At 36.9% G+C, this 18,984-nt stretch overlaps 3 protein-coding genes across 7 annotated transcripts; 2 read left to right on the plus strand and 1 right to left on the minus strand.

Moving 5' to 3' along the window:
- Positions 1–44: 44 nt before the first annotated feature.
- Positions 45–4,616, plus strand: si:dkey-6n21.12 (schwannomin-interacting protein 1). Of its 3 annotated transcripts, none has more exons than XM_043245960.1 (7): positions 45–692; positions 1,656–1,873; positions 1,975–2,090; positions 2,215–2,257; positions 2,405–2,566; positions 3,840–3,957; positions 4,046–4,616. In XM_043245960.1, the coding sequence occupies exons 1-7, from the start codon at positions 533–535 to the stop codon at positions 4,144–4,146; spliced, it is 918 nt and encodes a 305-aa protein (XP_043101895.1). In that variant the 5' UTR covers positions 45–532; the 3' UTR covers positions 4,147–4,616. The 3 variants fall into 3 exon arrangements, with proteins under 3 accessions (XP_043101895.1, XP_043101894.1, XP_043101896.1); XM_043245959.1 differs by having other exon boundaries at positions 104–692; positions 2,170–2,257; XM_043245961.1 differs by having other exon boundaries at positions 551–688; positions 2,170–2,257.
- Positions 4,617–4,792: 176 nt separating this feature from the next.
- Positions 4,793–7,637, plus strand: si:dkey-6n21.13 (P2Y purinoceptor 3). Of its 2 annotated transcripts, XM_043243610.1 has the most exons (3): positions 4,793–4,986; positions 5,839–6,082; positions 6,176–7,637. In XM_043243610.1, exons 2-3 carry the CDS (start codon positions 5,967–5,969, stop codon positions 7,203–7,205), a joined length of 1,146 nt encoding a protein of 381 aa, XP_043099545.1. In that variant the 5' UTR covers positions 4,793–4,986; positions 5,839–5,966; the 3' UTR covers positions 7,206–7,637. The 2 variants fall into 2 exon arrangements, with proteins under 2 accessions (XP_043099545.1, XP_043099544.1); XM_043243609.1 differs by having other exon boundaries at positions 5,839–7,637.
- Positions 7,638–15,967: 8,330 nt separating this feature from the next.
- zgc:92664 (uncharacterized protein LOC436695 homolog) lies at positions 15,968–18,797 on the minus strand. Of its 2 annotated transcripts, none has more exons than XM_043244325.1 (5): positions 18,570–18,797; positions 18,268–18,362; positions 17,380–17,600; positions 17,140–17,244; positions 15,968–17,041 (listed from the first exon to the last, which is right to left on the minus strand). In XM_043244325.1, exons 1-5 carry the CDS (start codon positions 18,588–18,590, stop codon positions 16,977–16,979), a joined length of 507 nt encoding a protein of 168 aa, XP_043100260.1. In that variant the 5' UTR covers positions 18,591–18,797; the 3' UTR covers positions 15,968–16,976. The 2 variants fall into 2 exon arrangements, with proteins under 2 accessions (XP_043100260.1, XP_043100259.1); XM_043244324.1 differs by having other exon boundaries at positions 15,968–17,044.
- Positions 18,798–18,984: the final 187 nt, after the last annotated feature.

An 18,984-nucleotide genomic window follows, 5' to 3' on the forward strand; every position in this document is an offset into this window, starting at 1 on the left:
AAGCATTTAAAGTTTAATGGCTTAAAGTCTTAAAGGATGTTTTATTCTCAATCGAGGGTTTATATAAATGTTCTGTAAGCACAATCCAAACCCAGCAGTTGACTGGTGGTTAAAATTTTGCCTTCGTAAATTAGACATGTTTAGACTTGTTAACATTCGACACCTAAACCCAAACGGTTCACTTTTAATCTTAGAAACAAACTTTTCGTGCAACTTTTTATTGGGTGTCCCAGGCTGCAGTTTTCTGGGACTTTGAGGATGTATTCGCCAATCTTTCGTAATGATTGCGAATGCTGAAACTGGACACCTGAAGTGGTTACTTTTATGACTCTTCACTCATTCTCCTCCCTTCACGTTCTCTCCCCATAACAAAACGACGCCAAATTCCTTTAGTTTTTTTGGCTCGCTGCGTTGAGGCATTTTTAAGGAACATAATGTCGTATTGACTAAACGGGAAAAACAATAGCCGTTTAAACCATTTAAAGAACGAAGTGTGAGGAGCGTGAAATAGGAAGAAAATTCATCTCGATGGATGAAAACGAGTGAAAAGGATAAGACGAGGAGGAGGGCGCGTAACGGGACAGCACGGAGGAAAACTAGTTTTAAGAACCAAGGAAACTGTGGAAATGTCTGGTTTTTGACTTGTTGGGCAGCCAAGCAGAATTTGCAAACACATTCTACCAAAAAAGTAAGTATAAAAGTCAAATTAAGCAACACAGCAGTTTTGAGGATACATTGTGTTACTGCGGTACGTGGCCAAACGTGATAGCATACGGCTACATTAAAAAGCATTTTAATAATTTGAATGCATAAATTACGTAAAATATGGAAATATGTTCCTGGTTATGATTTAAACCTAATTTGCAAATGAGTATTTTTTATGGTATCTTGGGACAATGCAGTTTCTGTGGTAATGCGGTAGATGGCTCCTTGTGTTCTGGATGTTGTAACGTTTCTAGGAAAAAAATGCTGAAATGTTTCGTCGGTATTCTGTGAAAGATAAACAAAACACGGATGTTGCGAGACAAGCTGTTTTACTAAGCAAAATGTTACTTGAATTAAAATATACGATAGTGTTTAATATTCAAGTATAGTGTCTGTTAAGTTAAAACTAAGCAATTGTAGATTTTAGTATTTATTTTGAATTGTTAGACGTTTGCTAAAAATATGTACCAGAATATAGAGTTAAAACCAAAGATATAGAATTCACCACAATGTAATCTAATAGAATCATGTAGATTTTTTTGGGAATTGAATATGAATGTGCAATTTGTTAACAACGAAATAATTACTAGTCACTAGGCTACTAGTAGCAAACGAATAATACCAGTATATACTAGCGTCTCACTGAATAATATTATTGAAACTGAAAATGGTACTAGATTATTTGGATTATTTTCTAGTGGTTAAAAAGTACTTTATTGTACAGAGTACTATGAACAAGGATACTTTTAAAGTTTACATGTTAAAACCGGTTGCCATATAGTCTGATCTGGTAACTTTATTAAAGAACTATGAGAGGCAGCTTCTATCTTACTATCTCCATATATATTTGGAGTTGTAGAATTATTTATTTCATTTATTTATGTTATTTTATCTTTAAAGTTTTTCGCTCAAATGTGTTGTCTTGTTGATCCTCACTCTTATTCTGTTAGGGACCTTGAGAATGGATGGAGAAAAGGAAAAAGAGAGGGAGCGAGGGGATGAAAAAGAGAGTGATGAGACAGAGGAGGATGCAGAGGGGGCAGCCTTATCGTGGCAAGAGGGATACCCTGATGATGACCTGGGCTTACCCATCATGCACTGGGAGGATCTGAATCTCCGTATTGCTGAACTTGAGAAGCAGCAAGAAGAACGAAGACAGAGGGAAAAGGTCTGAATGAGAGTTTAAAAAACAAATGACACTTTATGATTTGGATCGCTACATTTGTTTTTACTAGTACCATGAATTTATACTGGGATGTTTTTCTGCAGGACTTTGACAGGCTGACAGTAGACTGGCCAGAAATCAGAGGGCTGAGCAGTCACAGAGAAACCTATGAGGACATGGAGGATGATTGCAACAGTCGTCTGACTGCTCTGACAACAAGGTCACACAGATTTCATAAATCTCAGCTACTTTTCTTTTCACTTCTTCAGAATTTCAGCGATCATGCTTTATTATCATAGGCTTCAGAGCCAGATGAATCTACAGCTTTGCTTTATCAACAACAGTGAAAGTGAAGAGGAAGAAGATGAAATGGAGGCAAAGAACAAGGTAAAATAAATTGGCACGATTGGCAACAAACTGTAATGTGAACTATGTGAAGATCAAGATGTTTAAGACATATTTTTGTTCACCTTTGATATCGATGAGATTTACTTGGTAAGATTAATAATTGTTATCTTCATGCTCTCATTTTAGGTGGCAAAACAATCCGGTAAGAGTGGCACCAATCAGAGGTTAGAGAAAGATCATGGTTCGAGCTCTGGATCAACTAAGAAAACCAAATCAAGAGGGTTCAAGAATGATGTCAGAGCTGCACTGAGTGTACTCAGACATAAATTGAGATTGGAGCACAAACAGGTTAGAAAAGAGCACATACTCATGGTGTAATATCTTAAGTGTGTATATTATTGTATACGTTTGGTGAGTTCCAGAAATACACCTATTTAAATAGTCAGCCACTATTTTCTGTTAGTTATGCAAAAGCTATGTTCTTTACAACCATCAGATTTTTTAAGTCGGTAAAATTTGTAAATGAAATATACTTTTATTACGCAAGATTAAATTGATCAAAGCTGTCAGTAAAGACTTGCATTTTTCCAAAAACCATTTTCCAATAAATTGTTATTTTGAATATTATATTTATCAAAGAATACAGAAAAAAAATCATAGTATTATAATTATATCATAATTATATAATGTTTTTTGTGCACCAATTCAGAATTCTGAAGGATCATGTGACAATTGACCTTCGCAAAGAGCTTGATTGATAGGGGATCTGACCAATCAGAACGCATATTGCTGCCATTCCTTGCCCGACATCTACAGCCAGTCTCTATAGAAACCATGTTAAAACAGGGTAAAAAAGAACCACTGAATTGAAACTTTTTCAATATAAGTAAATATAAAAATGTATACAGATGGTCAGGCTGTGCTGTTCCCGGCTCCCACAGTAATTCCTTTAAAGTACCGTATGCATGGATTTAAGCGCTAAAGATAATTACTCAGTGTTGAGTAAGAAAACATTCTGTGAAAACAAAAACAAAAACAAAATCACATGAACTTCCCCCCGATCTGGAGCTGTTTATGCAGATGTGCGCTCATCTGTTTTCAGTGCAGCTAACCTCACATCGCTTCATGTCAACTTCTCCCTTATGAAACTATGACAGGTCCTTTACTGCAAAAAGACAGTCTCTGCGACACTCTGGAGTAAACTACGACACCATGTGCTATTTAAAGCCATTTTCATTGGTTTCATGTTATATTGTTGGCTCAGAAATTATGTAAATGCACACATGCCCATTAGCCTTATCCCTTCTAGTGATACCACAAATCAGACAGAAGAGTAGATAAACATCGGTGGACTTAATCTTAAAATGGACTGAATATAAAATACGTATTGATGTTCATTTTTATTTTGTGCTTCATGTAAATATGAAAAGACCGGTTTATATGTTGTTGAAATGAGGCAATGCAGAAATCTGTCACGACACATTAAAGAGCCACAAAACATTATTTATAGTTATAGTTTTTTTATTACACGATTTAAAAGCTGAGAGTACCAGGGCTACACTTTAGAATTGCAGTGCATAAATTCAATGTCATAATTGTACTTCACTGACCCCAATCACAGACTATACCTCCCAGTGAGGCTGTCAGAGAAAGGAAGCACTATGAACGAAACGACTTGAAGAATTTCAGCTTGAAGGAGTTGAAAGCGCTGAGGACCTCACTAAGCAAAGACATTCATGGTAAGCCTATCTGTTATTTGACGTATTGCATATATTTAAATCGATGTTGCCTGTTTGAACTATTTACACGCTGTGTGTGTGTGTGCAGACCTCAGTTCAGAGCTGGTGGGTCGACTTCTCACAAGGGACCAGCTGAGAACAGAGCAAGATGCCATGCTGCTGGAGGTACAAGATATGACATCACTCTGATGCACAGTCAAAAATAATAATTCCACTAAGGAACAAAATGACGGGATCCTTCCTTTTTCAAGACTGTCATTGAGCTGCCTGAACTAATTGACTTTACTGTGAAAAGCTACAGCACTCCATCATCACTTCAAAAGACTTTACAGCGTTTTTCTTGACATCTTTAAGGCACAGACGAGGATTTAAAGCTGCAGTTTACACTTTTACAGTTGCAAGATCTAACCGATAAAGCAACAAAGTGGTAAAAGACAATATATGTCATGACATGCTCTTTTGCTGAATATTACTCTAATTTGTTTAGTGCCAAAGCCAATTATGCCAAGCCTCACGTGTTAAGACATGGCTCATTAAATGCTACAAAGTATGTGTGTGTACATACATTGCCAAGCAACTCATAACTGGATTGTTTGTGTCACTGTTTGTGAAATGCTTAAATATTATTTTGTGAAATAAAAGGGAATTCAGTAAAATTGTATATGCGTTCTGTTTTGTTGCAATGGTATAATATTGCTCCGCTGTTTTGTGTGCCTGTGTGTATTTTGCCTAGCCAGAGTTTGTGTTGTCAAAAGGCCAACTCAGCACTAATAGAGGAAAGAAGAAAAAGGGAGGGACAGATCATGGAGCAAGAGATGACCAAGGAGGGTTGGATTGAGAGAATGGTCAAAATAATTCAAGGAACTGATGTGAAAGGGAAAGATTCAGAGCTGAATGATTAGACGAAGCTGTCGCTGCATCCAGATCTTCCATTATATAGTTGAATTAGCTGTAACTCTGTTGGAATAGAGGTGCTCCTCAGGTTTTACTTATACTGAGTTTTTTCTAAAAAGGACTTCTGCTGAATAGGTAAGCAAATGATTTTTTAACCGCTCATTACCATATGTGATAGGTGTTTTTTTCTGTCCTTGTGTATGTCAATGGTTTTTTTACGGTTTCAAAACTCATATTTTGCTTACCCAGAAAAATGTTAATGTGTATCTTGTTTATAAATATTCTTGTCTTTTTAGTCTCAGTATTAAATAAGTTTACAGCTATGCAGGGCAGTGAACTCTTGCAATATGTGGGTAATGTGAAGGGTTGTTTGCACTGTTTATGGTGTTGTCTGATTCCCCAAGTAAGGACCTTGTTATTTATTTAGCCAAAGCAGACTACCTTAATGTCATTTAGTGACCTTCAGGTACTCACTGATTTATTTACATAGTGTCTTATATGTCTGAGAAGTGGTAGGCAATAAGCAATTCACCACGAGCTCAGTCAGCCGTGTGCTAACTTTACCGGGAGGTGGGGATAGCCATGACATCCATAGAATCCCAAAGGATGTTTAATGTGCAAATGGAGCCAGAGGGAGTCTAGGCGCAGTTTAACAAAGGCTGAAAGTTTCTAAAGCTGGCAATTACATATCATTTATATTTGTTTCGAGGAAGAGGGATGGGGTAGAGAGTTCTGGTGTGAGGAACGGGGTGAGGGGTGGGTAAGATAGAATAGAACATAGAGGGGAAGTGTGGTTACTGTTTGATGGGTTAATGAAGTGAAAAGGGTCTGAATCAGCAGCATATATACCTATGCGCAAACAGTACCAGGGGTTGTGAAAGAGAAAGGGGGATGCGGGGAGGGCTTGTGTGGGATGACGACTGCTTTTAAAGGTTTTGGCAAACTGGTACTTTTTTGTGCATCCTAACACCAATGTGTCTCTCATAGATGTTAAACTAGAGGGGATCGCTGGAAACTCAAACTTGTTCGCTGGAGAAGACGTGGTTTCAGAAGCATAGAAATGGGAGGATGAAACCAGGACGCTCCCTAAAAATCCGATTAAGAACTAGCCGACAATGACGACAAGTGTGCCTACTGTTTTGTTTGAAACAGAGAAGGGGGCAGACGTCCAGCTTTCCTCCTCACACAACTCTTCAGTTGCTGGCTCCTGCAATATTGACGAGTCCTACAAGTACATCTTCCTGCCCATTTGCTACTCCTTTACTTTTGTCTTTAGCATAACCCTTAACTTTGTGGTTCTCTACCGTTCCTTTCGACACACCAGGCACTGGAACGCATCCCTGATTTACATGGTGAACCTGGCCACGACAGACTTCATGTATGGTTTATCCCTGCCCTTTCTGGTGGCCAGTTATGTCATGCGGGACGACTGGGTGTTTGGAGACTTCATGTGCCGTCTAGTGCGTTTCCTCTTCTACTTCAACCTCTACTGCAGCATCTTCTTCCTCACTTGCATCTCAGTGCACCGCTACCTGGGCATCTGCCACCCAATGAAGACCATTACTTTGGAGACCAAGCGAGCAGTAAAAGGGACTTGTGTTTTGGTGTGGATTGCCGTTTTTGCACTGACGTGCCCAATTTTTCGTTTTGCAAAGACACAGAATCTTCCACGTGAAGGTAAGGGCTCGAGGGAGGAGATGTTCATTAATTGCTGGGATGATGCAATTGATAAAGAGTTCCATGATTACATTCCTTACGGTGTCACGCTTCATTTCTTGGGCTTTTTTGTGCCGTTCAGCATCATTGCCTGGTGCTATTCACGTGTAGTGTTAACAATATTTAGGACGCTGCACTCTCAACCTCCTCCTCAAAGAGTCAGAAGTGGGACGGGCTGTGAAAGCGTTGCAGGAATTGGGGGAGAGGGCATGTCAATCATCTTGGGGGCTCAATCGCCTTACGTTAACAGAAGGCGCAAGTCCATCAAGACCATCATTACCATCACTCTCCTCTTTGCCCTTTGCTTCTTCCCCTTCCATGTCACTCGCACTATTTTCCTACTGCTGAAAGTGACGAGTAAGGTGCAGTGTCACACCATGCGCATGGTTTCCATCTGTTATAAAATCACTCGGCCGCTGGCCTCGTTCAACGCCTGGCTGAATGCACTGCTTTACTTTCTTACTAAAGAGAAAAATGTGCCCTGTTGTCAAAAACCCGAGCATGCTCAGCATGGCCTGCTATGGCCACTTAGAATGCTGGGAAAAGGAGAGGAAGAGGAGAATGAAGTCGAAGAGATGAGGAACCACAAGGACAATGGGCCAACAAATGAAAACAATACACACAGAGGCCTGCCTTAAGGAACGAGCATGTAAACCTGACGATGTAGGACATCGACAAGTAAACCTGGTGGACCTGCTTTCATATGGGATTCGTTTTTAAACAAACTGATTTTTTATATTCCCTGTATTTGTATAACTCTGTGTGTTCACATTAAACATGGAGGATCTTGTTGTTTTGTCTTTTCAGAAAAAAAAGATTGTTAAAGATTGTTTTACTTTTTGATTGCTTGAACGGTTAATTAGTTATATCAAGTTGAATATTGATTACTGATGTATATTAACTGCAAAAAACACACACACATATATAGAATAATAAACTAATTTATAAGGTGTCTTATGTTTGCAGTTGTCGGCATACCTCAGGGTGGACACATTTTGTGCAGGAACTATGTTTAGCGCTGTCATGGATTAATATATCATGTTGTAAATAATTAAACTGTTCTAATAAACATTTTCTGAACCTGTTTAACTGAAAATCTAATTATGGCTGTGATCTTTCGAAGTCACTATTGAATAATAAGCACTATTCCAGATTGGTATGTCTTTGTGTGAGTCCAGCATCTAAATTTGTTATAGAATATACAACTTAAAATTGAAGGGGTCAGTTTAGGGATCTCGTTTGCGTTATATTTCTTAACAAGTACAAGGTAAAGGAAAATTATACATATTAGAAAATGCTGATCATTTCTACATGCCTATATTATTCATTAATTTAACATGCTTGGAATTATCTTTTCCCATAGTTGTCATAAAGTCTTTTTCTAATTACGCTAGACATGAGTGCTTCAGTATACAGCACAAGCAGCGTACCCTTTGTCCTTTCGTCCCTCTAAAATAAGTTAAAAACAGGTGATCCACGAAAGACCTCAGCTTCATAGACTGTTATTACCACTTGGTTTTACATTGGTTAATGATCAGCAGTCCTGTTGCAAGATTTTCTGACCCAATGGAACCTGTCTAAATGTAAACATTTATTGTAGTATAGTAACATGAACATTATGGTAGTAATGCATGTTATAGATGAAATAACTTGTTGGCATAATAATGCAATTATTTATGTTTTTGTAAGATCTCAGTACAATTGGCTTTTGCAGTAAATGATAATATACTGTATATGATATGGACATGATAGTATTGATGAACAGATCATGTATATTAAGTATCTAGATTTTAATATCTAAAAGATTGTTGTCATAAATTAGATATTTCTTACTGTAATAACTGTACAATAGCTTATTAATATAATTGCAGTGTTCATTTTTACTAGATTTTATTATATAAAACACAGAATGCTTCGTTTGTTTCGCATACCTACTAAACTCATAACTACACAGGGATAAAGAAAGTGAGTAGGGTTTGATTTATGTAGTTATTATTGGACCCTAGTAAACATCTGGTGCATTTTTGTCACTTAAATGTGCAATGTGCCAATGGTTTCTGGCCCTGTCCTCGACATTATATATCAGGCTCTGTGCACTCTTCTCGCGATAATATGTTGCTATATTTGCAAAATGTAGTAAAACTAGGCAGTGTTTTCGATCGATAATGTAAAACAAAAAAAGCTCTTGAAATCGACTGTATGATGCCAGAAAATGCACATATAATGCAACAGGGGGCGACATTTCGGCCATTCAAGATTTTAGTTTGGAAATTTAAAAGAAAACCTTCCCGACCTGCACCGCGGCTAAGACACGACCTGACGGTTATTAAAAATTATCAAAAAATAATTATAAATTATTGAAACAAACAATTCAACAACAAACAACCAGAATAGCTTATGTTAACCAATATGCAATAAGTCCTTTTGTTGAAAAAAATATTTTTCACTGAGAAAAATTTATATTTATTTTTTTATCTGTCCCGTGTCATCACAGTGGTAGAGCTGCTGCAGTGGAACATTGGCGCCATTTTCAAACTTCAGAGCCTCAGTGACTGGAACTCTTGTAACAGCTACATTATTCCTCATTATGATTTTTTTCCCGCAAATTCTTTCCCCAGGACCCTTAATTACTTTATTTATTTATTCCTTTTTACAAACATCAGGAACTGGAAGAGGATTTTCATAAAAGGTAAGCAGTTATCACATCTTTATTTGTATAAATTATAAGGTTTTTGCAATCGACGTTTTTTTCACAAGCTTCGACAAAAAGTGTCCCCTTTATCGTTTACTGATTGCGATTTTATTTTTATTTTTTTAAATAAAGTGGCTGTGAATACAAAGTAATGCTACTTTACCAAAATATGTAAAACACGTTTCAAAGAATTACGAGGCGTTTGTAATTTTATATTTGTTGTTTATGATTAGCTTTTCTTTTCTGTTTTAAATTAGAAAAAAAAACAAACATACTTCCTTACTATAGTTACGCAGACTACCTCCAAAACGAGTTGGAACCTCTCGGGGGAACGTTCAAACAACTTATTGCAACTTAAGCGATACTTTGAATATATTAACGGCATAAAGCAAACTGAATAAAGTAGTCTTGTAGTCTTTGTCATATGTTAGCTTTTAAAGACAATGACTTCTCGGTGCTTCTAATGTTCTGAACCACTCCCCTCTTTTGCTGTGTCCCCTCACCCACAACTAAGCTTCAAGCAATACTTTCTCCTTCTTTTAATTCGCTCCATAAAAATAAGGGATTTCGACGTTAGATATTTTCACAGCGATTTCTTTAGGCGAAAGAGTGGAGACGGGGATGAAAAAACGTGGCATAACTTTGAAATGACAGTTAAAGGTGTTAATTGTAAGCCGTTTTAAAATCAGAAAGTCGGTTCGTCAAATGACATCTTTAGGTGACTGTGACGAAATGGAACCCTGCAGAAGAATAACGACATTTCTTCGAACGTAACGTTAGTTAAATGCGCGCTTTTGAGGTGACATTCAAAACCACGAGAGAATTGTTTGGCGATGAATCAAAAGTTTCCAAGTATGCAGTTTTCGCAACTATTTTTTTACTTGCCCATAAAATAAATGTAACGATAATAACACGATAACCGACGAATTGTCTGTTTTGAATCATACGTCCATTTTACATCGATTCGTATGACCGCGTATAACAGCTCTGATTTTTATCGTGTTTCTCGTAGTTGGGCAAAACAATAATTATTATGCCACGCAATAAATATTCCGGTTTGTAATGATCCAAATCTATTTTCGTGCTTTACCGTTCGTCTAGTGTATATATTTTTAAACCAGTTAAAATGAGTGTAAAACCTATTAATCTGCAAATAAACACAGATATTCGAGTAGTGTTATAGAACGATGCTTGACTTTGCTGCTGTTTTAAAAGGTTGCCCTAAACTATTACAGTTATTATCAAAAGTAATGTAATGGCCTTTACAGTGACCCGGTCACTGATGGTTTTATATTAGTTTTGGCATTGATTTTGCTTTATCGTTAACTTATTAATTTCTGTAATTTACTTGTCTTTTCGTTTTTTCTGGCCTTACAAGATTTTCTTCATGAACAATTGTAACATTTTAAATGTTGTGGTAAAGATTTGGAAAGTCGTGACATATTGACATTTTTTGTGAATGTATGTAGTAAGTATGTAGTGTGCTAGTACTTCATTGGCATTGGGCTTTTTTGAACAAATATAAATGGCAGAGTAAGGATGAGGTCTTGGGTATGCCATGAAAGCTCTGCACCTGTTCCTATATGTCATATTTAACAATATTCCTTGATTTTGCTACACATCTGCTGAGAGTAATGTAAGGGAGAGGCTGGGCATAGCATGGGATGGACTGTTTGGAACTGAAAAAAAAAAGTTTAAAATAAGTAGTTAAATGTTTTTCCGGGGGGAAAAAACCCTGTGATTAACCACATACTGCCGTATGATTTACATGATTATATTATAAAGCTGTTGTACATGTTTGTAGTATTGTACGTTTTTTTTCCACCTCATTGTTTAATTCAAGCCTCTTTATGTGCAGATGTCAAGAAAAAAATCTTTAGTGCTGGGCTTTTACGTTTTTAGTTGGGGTATTTTTAGTCTTCCTGTTTTGGTGTGTGGTTCCTGAAGCTTAGTGCTTTTGTCTTTGGTTGTACAAGATGATACTGGTAGGATTAAAAGGTAAAAGACAAGGAACTGTATACTTTTGGTACAGAAATGATCTTCACACAGAGTACAATATAAATATGCTCTGTTAGGTTAATGTTTAAGATTTTTTTTAAAGATCGTGATTTTTAAAAAAAATGTGTTATCTAGCATTAGCCGTTTATTTTAAGTAAATATTTTGAAGCTAATTTGCTTTTCAACTTGGTTGGATGCATTAGCCTGTAAAAGACATTTTGTGAAATGTTAGGTTGTATTTTAATCGAACTTTCCATGGTAATATTTTCTTCTGAAAATGTATTGATTACTGCACATTCATTTCTCTTTTAATTCTGCTTATTTGACTTGAATTATCACAGAGGTCTTTGTCTTGTCTGGCTCTCTCTGTGTGTGTGTGTGTGTGTGTGTGTGTGTGTGTGGTTTGTGTGTACTGTTGGACCATGGTTGTGCTACTCAGTAAAACTATCTGTAGAACCAGATCAACATATTCTCCACTCTTTGTAGCCAGCCTTGTACTACACAGAAAACCCACAGAGACCCTGCATAAAACGCGGACACACTGAGAGCAAAAAGAGTATGAAAGTGTAAAAACTTTGCTTTGTTTGAGCACTCCAAACTGTTGACATCTGTTTTTGCTGTTCCTCCTTTGTTTAGTTTTTTTTTTTTTTTCAGTGGTTAATGAACTAACGGCGAGAGTATAAATTCATGTTGGGTTTTTTTCTTTAATTTTGGACAATGCGTTTGGACTCGAAACACCCCCTGTGCGGTCGCTGGAGTTTGGAGTTTGTGGTGAACACTAGCCCGCAGTTTAACGCAAAAGTACACCACGAGCGCATAACACTTTTCCTAGTTTCATATCCCCCTTTCTGTGCGTCTTTGCAGTCGAGCCTTCTCCCTCTTTTGTTCCCCCCTCCCTCCCTTTCTCTCCGTTGGCTGTGTAAATGCTTTGGCAAGGCTACAAGAAATCAAGCAAGCGAGAGCTGCTAGCACTGACGCGCCCCAGACACTAAGCCCTAGAAATTAATTTTTTCCTCTGAAACGGTAGCGTCGACGGTCCTCAAACTTCACACTCTTCTAAGGGGAGCCCAGGGCGATGCCCTGATTTTTTTTTGGATTTTTCCTGTCCCCCGAAAATGTTCATTTTAATTGTAGAAACTGATGCCCCGGGAAAAAGGCTACAACCCCTGCTTTTTATGCCTACCAAGTTCCTCAGGCAGCCTCACTAGCTACAGCTAAGCAGAGGCTGCACACTGCACTGGACTGCTGGTCTGAAGGTGAATAGGGAGAGAAAGGGGTTTAAGGGCTGAAAATAGGTGCTGGTGGACAAAAGGTTTAGGCACTTATTTGACTCTTGGAACCCCACCCCCCAATCTGGAATGGGAGCCCCAAGCTCAGACGAATGGGTGTATTTTTGACCTGAAATTAAGACTTGGGATTCCCATTGATAAGTGCATGTGTGGGTTTGTTTTCCTTTTTAATTCTCTTTCTACAATTTTTTTGAAAGCAGCCATACTGTTTTAGGTGTAGATTTAGCTTTAGATTTGCGAAGAATTAAAATATTTGAGATGGGCGAACTACTTTTGTGACTTTAATCGAGTTTTCTGAAAGAATGAAAAAGTCTTTTTCAAGTACTTTGCTTGGCTTTTTTGAATACAAAACAACTTCATTGAATTAAGTTGGGGAATTACTTTTTACTTTTTTCTTTTTTTTTTTTTTTTTTCTTTTTTTTTTCCTACCCAGGTGCAGGAGACAGACTACACTGGAAGAGGGGAGTCCGGCGGGTTACTTTGGGAATACCAGGCACCTTTTCCTCTCCCCCGTTGCCTAACATGCTGGAGAACGGAGATCGAGGGTAAGTGAAATCTTTCCTGTGTCCGTTTTAAAGCTTAACCAAAACGGCCCCTGGTTTGAATGGGTGAGCAAAGTTAGGCCAGGGTGTGTATGTGTCTGTGTAAGTGTGTGTGAGCTTCTCTTTTAGGTCTCCCTCTCCCACCCATTTGCTGTCTATCCTTTTCTCATTTTCTCTCTCTCCCTCTCTTTTGCTAACACCCCTCACCCCCCTTTCTCTCCCTCTCGATGAACGACGGGCAGAAGTAGACAGAAGCAAATGCCTTCTGCAACTGTGCTGACGTGATCATTTGACTCAGACCTTAAATAGGCTGCCCTTTATGAGATGGAAGTGTGTTTGTCAGGGTTGATTAGTAATAAAAGGATTCAATGTAAAATATTCGCTGTCATACGTTTTGGAAAAACGTTGGGTTTTTGTGCAGCACCATTTTAGTCACACCTTAGCATGCAGTTTGCTTTTGATAAACTTCTTTTTTAATGTGGACCTCAGCTTCAGAATAAAGGCTTAAATATCTTTAAGCAAAAATTAAAGATCGTGTTTTGGGGTGTAACAACGGTCAGAATTAATTATTTTGCAATTAAATCTTGATTTTCTGCTGACATTAGAACTTCATCACACAACATAGGGTGTGGTGTACTCAAAAGAAAAAAATTCAAGCCCTTCAAAAATACTTGGTGTTTCTTTTTCTTTACCACAACAGCTGATATTATAAATATCAAATACATTTTTAGTATTTTCAACTTTTGTCAGTTATTAGTCTTGAGCAGATTAAAAATGTTATTGGTTTTTTAATAAAACAACCATTATGGTGGTTTTACTACTTAATTGATGCCACATTTATGTTGGTGTAGTGATGTTTCCCTTTTCAAAAAAAAAAAAAAAAAAGAAAAGAAAGGAAAAAGAAAAACATTTTACAAGCAAAATAACAACAAAAAATAAAGGAAACACAGAACACAGTCAAATGTAGTGATGGGACAAAATCTTTCTGCCATTTATCTTTTACACACTACAACAACTGATCTGTCATGTGCCCTCATCTTTTAAAACACCACTGGCTTTTCACAGATCAATAATACAATAATATAGATCTGATAGTCACATTTTTAAAAAAAAAATCAGATATTTCTCTTTTTCCTTAACTGTCTCTCTCTATTATCATCTTCTTATAGCTCTTATATGTTCTGGAATATATGCTGACCTTAAAGTTGGTACTTTTTTAACTTCCTATTTTATGTTAATGTATAATTGCCACTTTTGCTGATGTATTATCTTTTTTTATAGGTTGTGGAAACTATTCTTTATAAATTGTACAAGCATTCTTTTCTTCCAGTGTTTTTATTATTTTTTAACAATTTTGACTCCTAATCCCAGGAATGCTTTATTGTAACATTTTTCTTTGCAAAAATTATTCTATTGGATAATGTAAAATATGCAATTTCATAATTCTGTATGTGTAACATAAATATATTAATTTTATTATAATGATACTAAAAGTACATAATTTAAAAAAATAGAGATGTAGTGTTGTAGTGTTTTTTTGGTGGTGGTGGTTGGGGGGGTGACTGAAAATAAATAATTTTTAGATGTTTTTTTTTTTTTCCCTTTTCTTTTCACTCACAGTAAATTATTCCCATGGTAATAAAACCATTTTGACAGGCGCTACTTTTTTTCTCCTCATCTCCCCCCTTTGTTATTATCCTCCATTTTGTCTTCATCCTCAACATCCATTTTAGGACAGTGTGTGCACAATAACTCACTTATTAAGTCTCACAGGGCATTATTAGAATGGCATGAAAAGATGTGGGTGACCACGAGCTTCCTCATAATTGTCTGTGCTAAAGAAATAGCAGTAATGCTGTCACTCTTTGCTGTCAAACAACTTTTATTACATATTATTACAATCTGTTTCCATTGCATTCTCATTAAACCTTTTTTTTATTTTTTTTTATAACTTGCCACTAAATATCCATAAGACATTTCTATATTACATCATTCATTTCGCCTAATCTTATTCTAGTGAGGACCAGTGGAGTCTGTCGTCATCTTTTTATTTAGCCCAGAGTGCCCTGTAGCAGCACATCATGGTTTGTAAGTTCTAAGGGCAAATTCCAAATCATGATGTGCTGTCACCGGGAGCCTGGGAGTTTCTCCATTAACATGGTAGTATTAAAACACCTAATGCTGCGCTTATACCATAAATCACAGTGTTATAAATGCATCAGAGGTATCCTCTATTTTTTAAATACAGTAAGAAGTGGAGTGAGATGCGGTCCGAATTGTTTGAAAAATGGGTTAAAATTATCTTTCAGGCTTGTGAAAAAAAATGTGACAAAAGCATAGGGTTTTTTTTTCCCACTCCAATGATATTTTTACAAATGACCAGACACACAATAAATGATTCATGACTGAATCACCAGGTGTGGCTTAGGTGGCCTGTTCAGGGAATTATACCCAGACAGCTGGGAATTCACATCCTGTATTTGTTGGTCTATATTTTAGGAGATCAACATTGCTTTTTTACTGTGATAGTATAACCATTCAAGCTGTTGAATTAATCTGCATAATTTGCATGTTCTTTTCGTCCTCTTTTCTCCCCTGGACCACTTGATGTCTCAGTGTGCCTGACAGTAGCAGCACATCAATATTGGCAGCTGCCCTCTCCCTGGGTTGCCAGTATGGTTTGTGCTGCTCCCGTCAGACAGACACACTCAGCGATTCTCCAGTATTTGGAGCAATATGGAAACCACCTGTCCAGAAATTAAATGCTGTATGTATTTTACCTCGACAGTGTCGAAAATTAAATCGAAAGCCCCTCTTGTTCAGTTTTGCCTGAAAATGTCTGAGAAAAGCTTCACATTAAAAATAACAAACAAAAAAACTGTATTTGAGTGAAATTATTTTATTTACAGTTCTGGAAAAAAAAGCAGGTAATTGTGGTCTGTCTCCGTAAAAGCCAAACTGTGCCATCTTCACTCTCCTGCTTTTAGAACTCAGATACAGATCTGATTTTACACCACAGCATTTTATAACCAATGAGGAAGAACAGATATGGGCAGGAAATGTGTCATTGTGCTGTGGGATTGTTTGAGGAGATCGGATGGACTGCATTTTATTTTTATTTTTTTTAATTTAACATTGAGTTGAGCTGTTTTTAATGTTAAAACATTGATAGGGCTAATATTATATGACCAATTTTCCTAACAGCCCAATCATGCAAAAGTTATTAGACCCTGCCCACAGACTCTTTCAGATCAGATCTATGAACCCACTAAGTTAGATTTTTATAAAAATCCATTTTTGATTAAAACATAAAACAACTTTCTTAAGCTGCATTTATATAGTGGAAGATGCCACATTCCAGGTTGCCAGAAAAAACCTGGATGAAGATCAGCTTGAGTTAATCCCCATTTTTGATGTGTAAAGAATAAAAAGTGTATTATGAGGTAAATATGCCAAAGATATTACAAAATGTCAAAGGAAAAAAAAATCTATCAACCCTCCTCCTCCTTTTTTAAACAATGTACCAAGCAAAGCTTTTGACACTCAATGCATTTCAAGGTTTTTGCACAATTTACCCCCAAAAACAAAGTAACGGTCATGATTGTTTATTGATAACGGTTGAAAAAAAATGTACACAATTAATTTACACTTATTTTAAAATTTAGCATTTTGGACCCAGAACAGAAATACGTGTTAAGCAAAATTTGCCAGCCTCTTTTAAAACCGTGTCCTTCATGGGTAAAATTTGCCTAGCTTCACTATTAACTTAAATAAGCCTTTTCCTGGAAAAAAAAGAGAACTGTCTCCAGATTAAAAAAACTCAAGTTTCTTGAACCCCGCATTGAAGTGACATTAGCTCCTTTTCCTGATTGTATGGTGAAGAAGATTTCAACGGGATAACAATGGCAAGTCACTGGAATTCATGATGAGACTGGAGTCAAGATTTAGACTATCTGCTGGGAAGAAATAAATACAGATATTGGTTTTCCCTCAAAGAATGGGAACAAGTAGAAAAAAAAATTAGAGAGGAAAAAAAAAGAGAGTTTCTTACCTTGATCAAAATTAAGCTTTTTAGATGTGGAACTATCACCCAAGCCCTCAATATCTACCAGATCGCTGTTGACGTCAGAGTCATTCAGTGCACTGAGAGTGACATCTGAGGAAAAGTTATAGTAATGCAGTAATTACATTTTCAAAATGCTGAAAAAAGTTGAGGTTGAATGAGATAAAGCAGTAAGTTGTTTCTGAAAAAGTTAAATATATGCAAATGAATCCATTGAGAAACACTTACCTGCTGTCTTTGATGACTTGATGCTAGATGGACCTGTGGTTGACCGCTGTAAGCCCGCAGTCACCACGACCTGAGATGTTGGCACAGTGATGACTTTAGGTGGGGCTGGGGGAGCCATAGAAACCGGCACTTTTTTGGTACTCTTCTTTGGTGAATCAGTGGATAAAGGAGCTCCACCATCTTCATAAATCTTCCTCTTGACTGTTGTTTTCATTTGTGCTCTAATGTTTAAGAAATGTCTAATTAGTTGCTGACAAGCTACACAGTCAATTATGTTTTATGGCCTACAAAAGCAAACTTTAAAAACTTTTTTTTTTTTTTTGGCTTCTGAATATACACAAGGAATGGCAATCAAGAAACCGACATTCCTTTCTAGATTTAAAGTATTATAACTGCATCACATTTTTTTTTTTTTTTAGATATCGCTTACACTCGAGGAAGACGGCATTATTGAAATTGACAGACTCTGACAGTCTTCTTACACTCTTTTTCTTTGGGTAGAGTAATCTTAAATGTGTTGGAAGTAATCGCAGACCCTGCATGTAAACAGTAATTGAAGTTACAAGGCCCACAAAATTAAATTGAAAAGAATATCCTGTCAATGACATCGTGGAGCAATTTCAAGTGCAAACTAAGTGGGATCATATTAATAGGTTCACGTAAAAATGTCTCAGTAATTTGTTCATGTATTTCTAAACCATTGAACTTAATCTATTATAATCCAAAGCAAAGAAAAACAAAAACCACGAATGCAAATATTTTCCATGTGATGGAAATGTGTATGTGCACCATGTGCCTGTGTGTAATACACGCGCTTCAGATTTGTAAGAAAAAGCCTGATGCAGTGTGTACGTTAAAAGACATAACGGAAAATAGACAATGTCTCACCCTGCTGGACTAATATCTGCCACTGGATGCAGCTGCATGGTCAGTTCTCCCAATTTTGTGAATGCAGCTCCAGCTGCAGAAAAGATCTCCCCAACCTAAAGACGTAAAACAGGAAACAAATACAGCAACGAGTGTATCCGAAAACATGTTTTACCCTGGTATAGGTTGATAGTTAGCATGCTAGCTAATAGCTTTATTAATAAAACATAGCGTGGCCGGTACGAAGGCAATTAGCATGGAAGTTCACTATCAAGGTAAACATTTAATCTGGTTTTAGATACCGTATTTATTAACACATTTACCTTGGTAGAGGCTGAAGTCATTGTTTTGATTTACAACTGAGTAACAAAGGATGCGCTTTAGAAATGTTAGCGGACAGCTTGGGGACCAATGATTGACTTTAAGCAATCGCGACACTTATTCTTCAACTATTTACATTATGAAATAATTATAAAAGCATTCTTAACTAAACGGGTAGCATAAGTGCGCCATAAAGATGACACTGTGAATCAGTGGTGCCTATTGGTCTAAATTACATCCCTCGGTCGTTATTGGTCAACCCCAAAGATGTATTCAATAAATTCAAAGCTGCGTTAAAACTGCGCAGTGGGTTCAGTCTTTCTCTTCATACGCTTTGCTCGGTTTGAATTCTGCTCACTGATTCATATACAAATACACCTGATATTTGTCAGCACCATCTAACCATCTAGACGTTGA

Source organism: Puntigrus tetrazona, chromosome 7 (assembly GCF_018831695.1).
Source record: "Puntigrus tetrazona isolate hp1 chromosome 7, ASM1883169v1, whole genome shotgun sequence".
Lineage (NCBI taxonomy): Eukaryota > Metazoa > Chordata > Actinopteri > Cypriniformes > Cyprinidae > Puntigrus > Puntigrus tetrazona.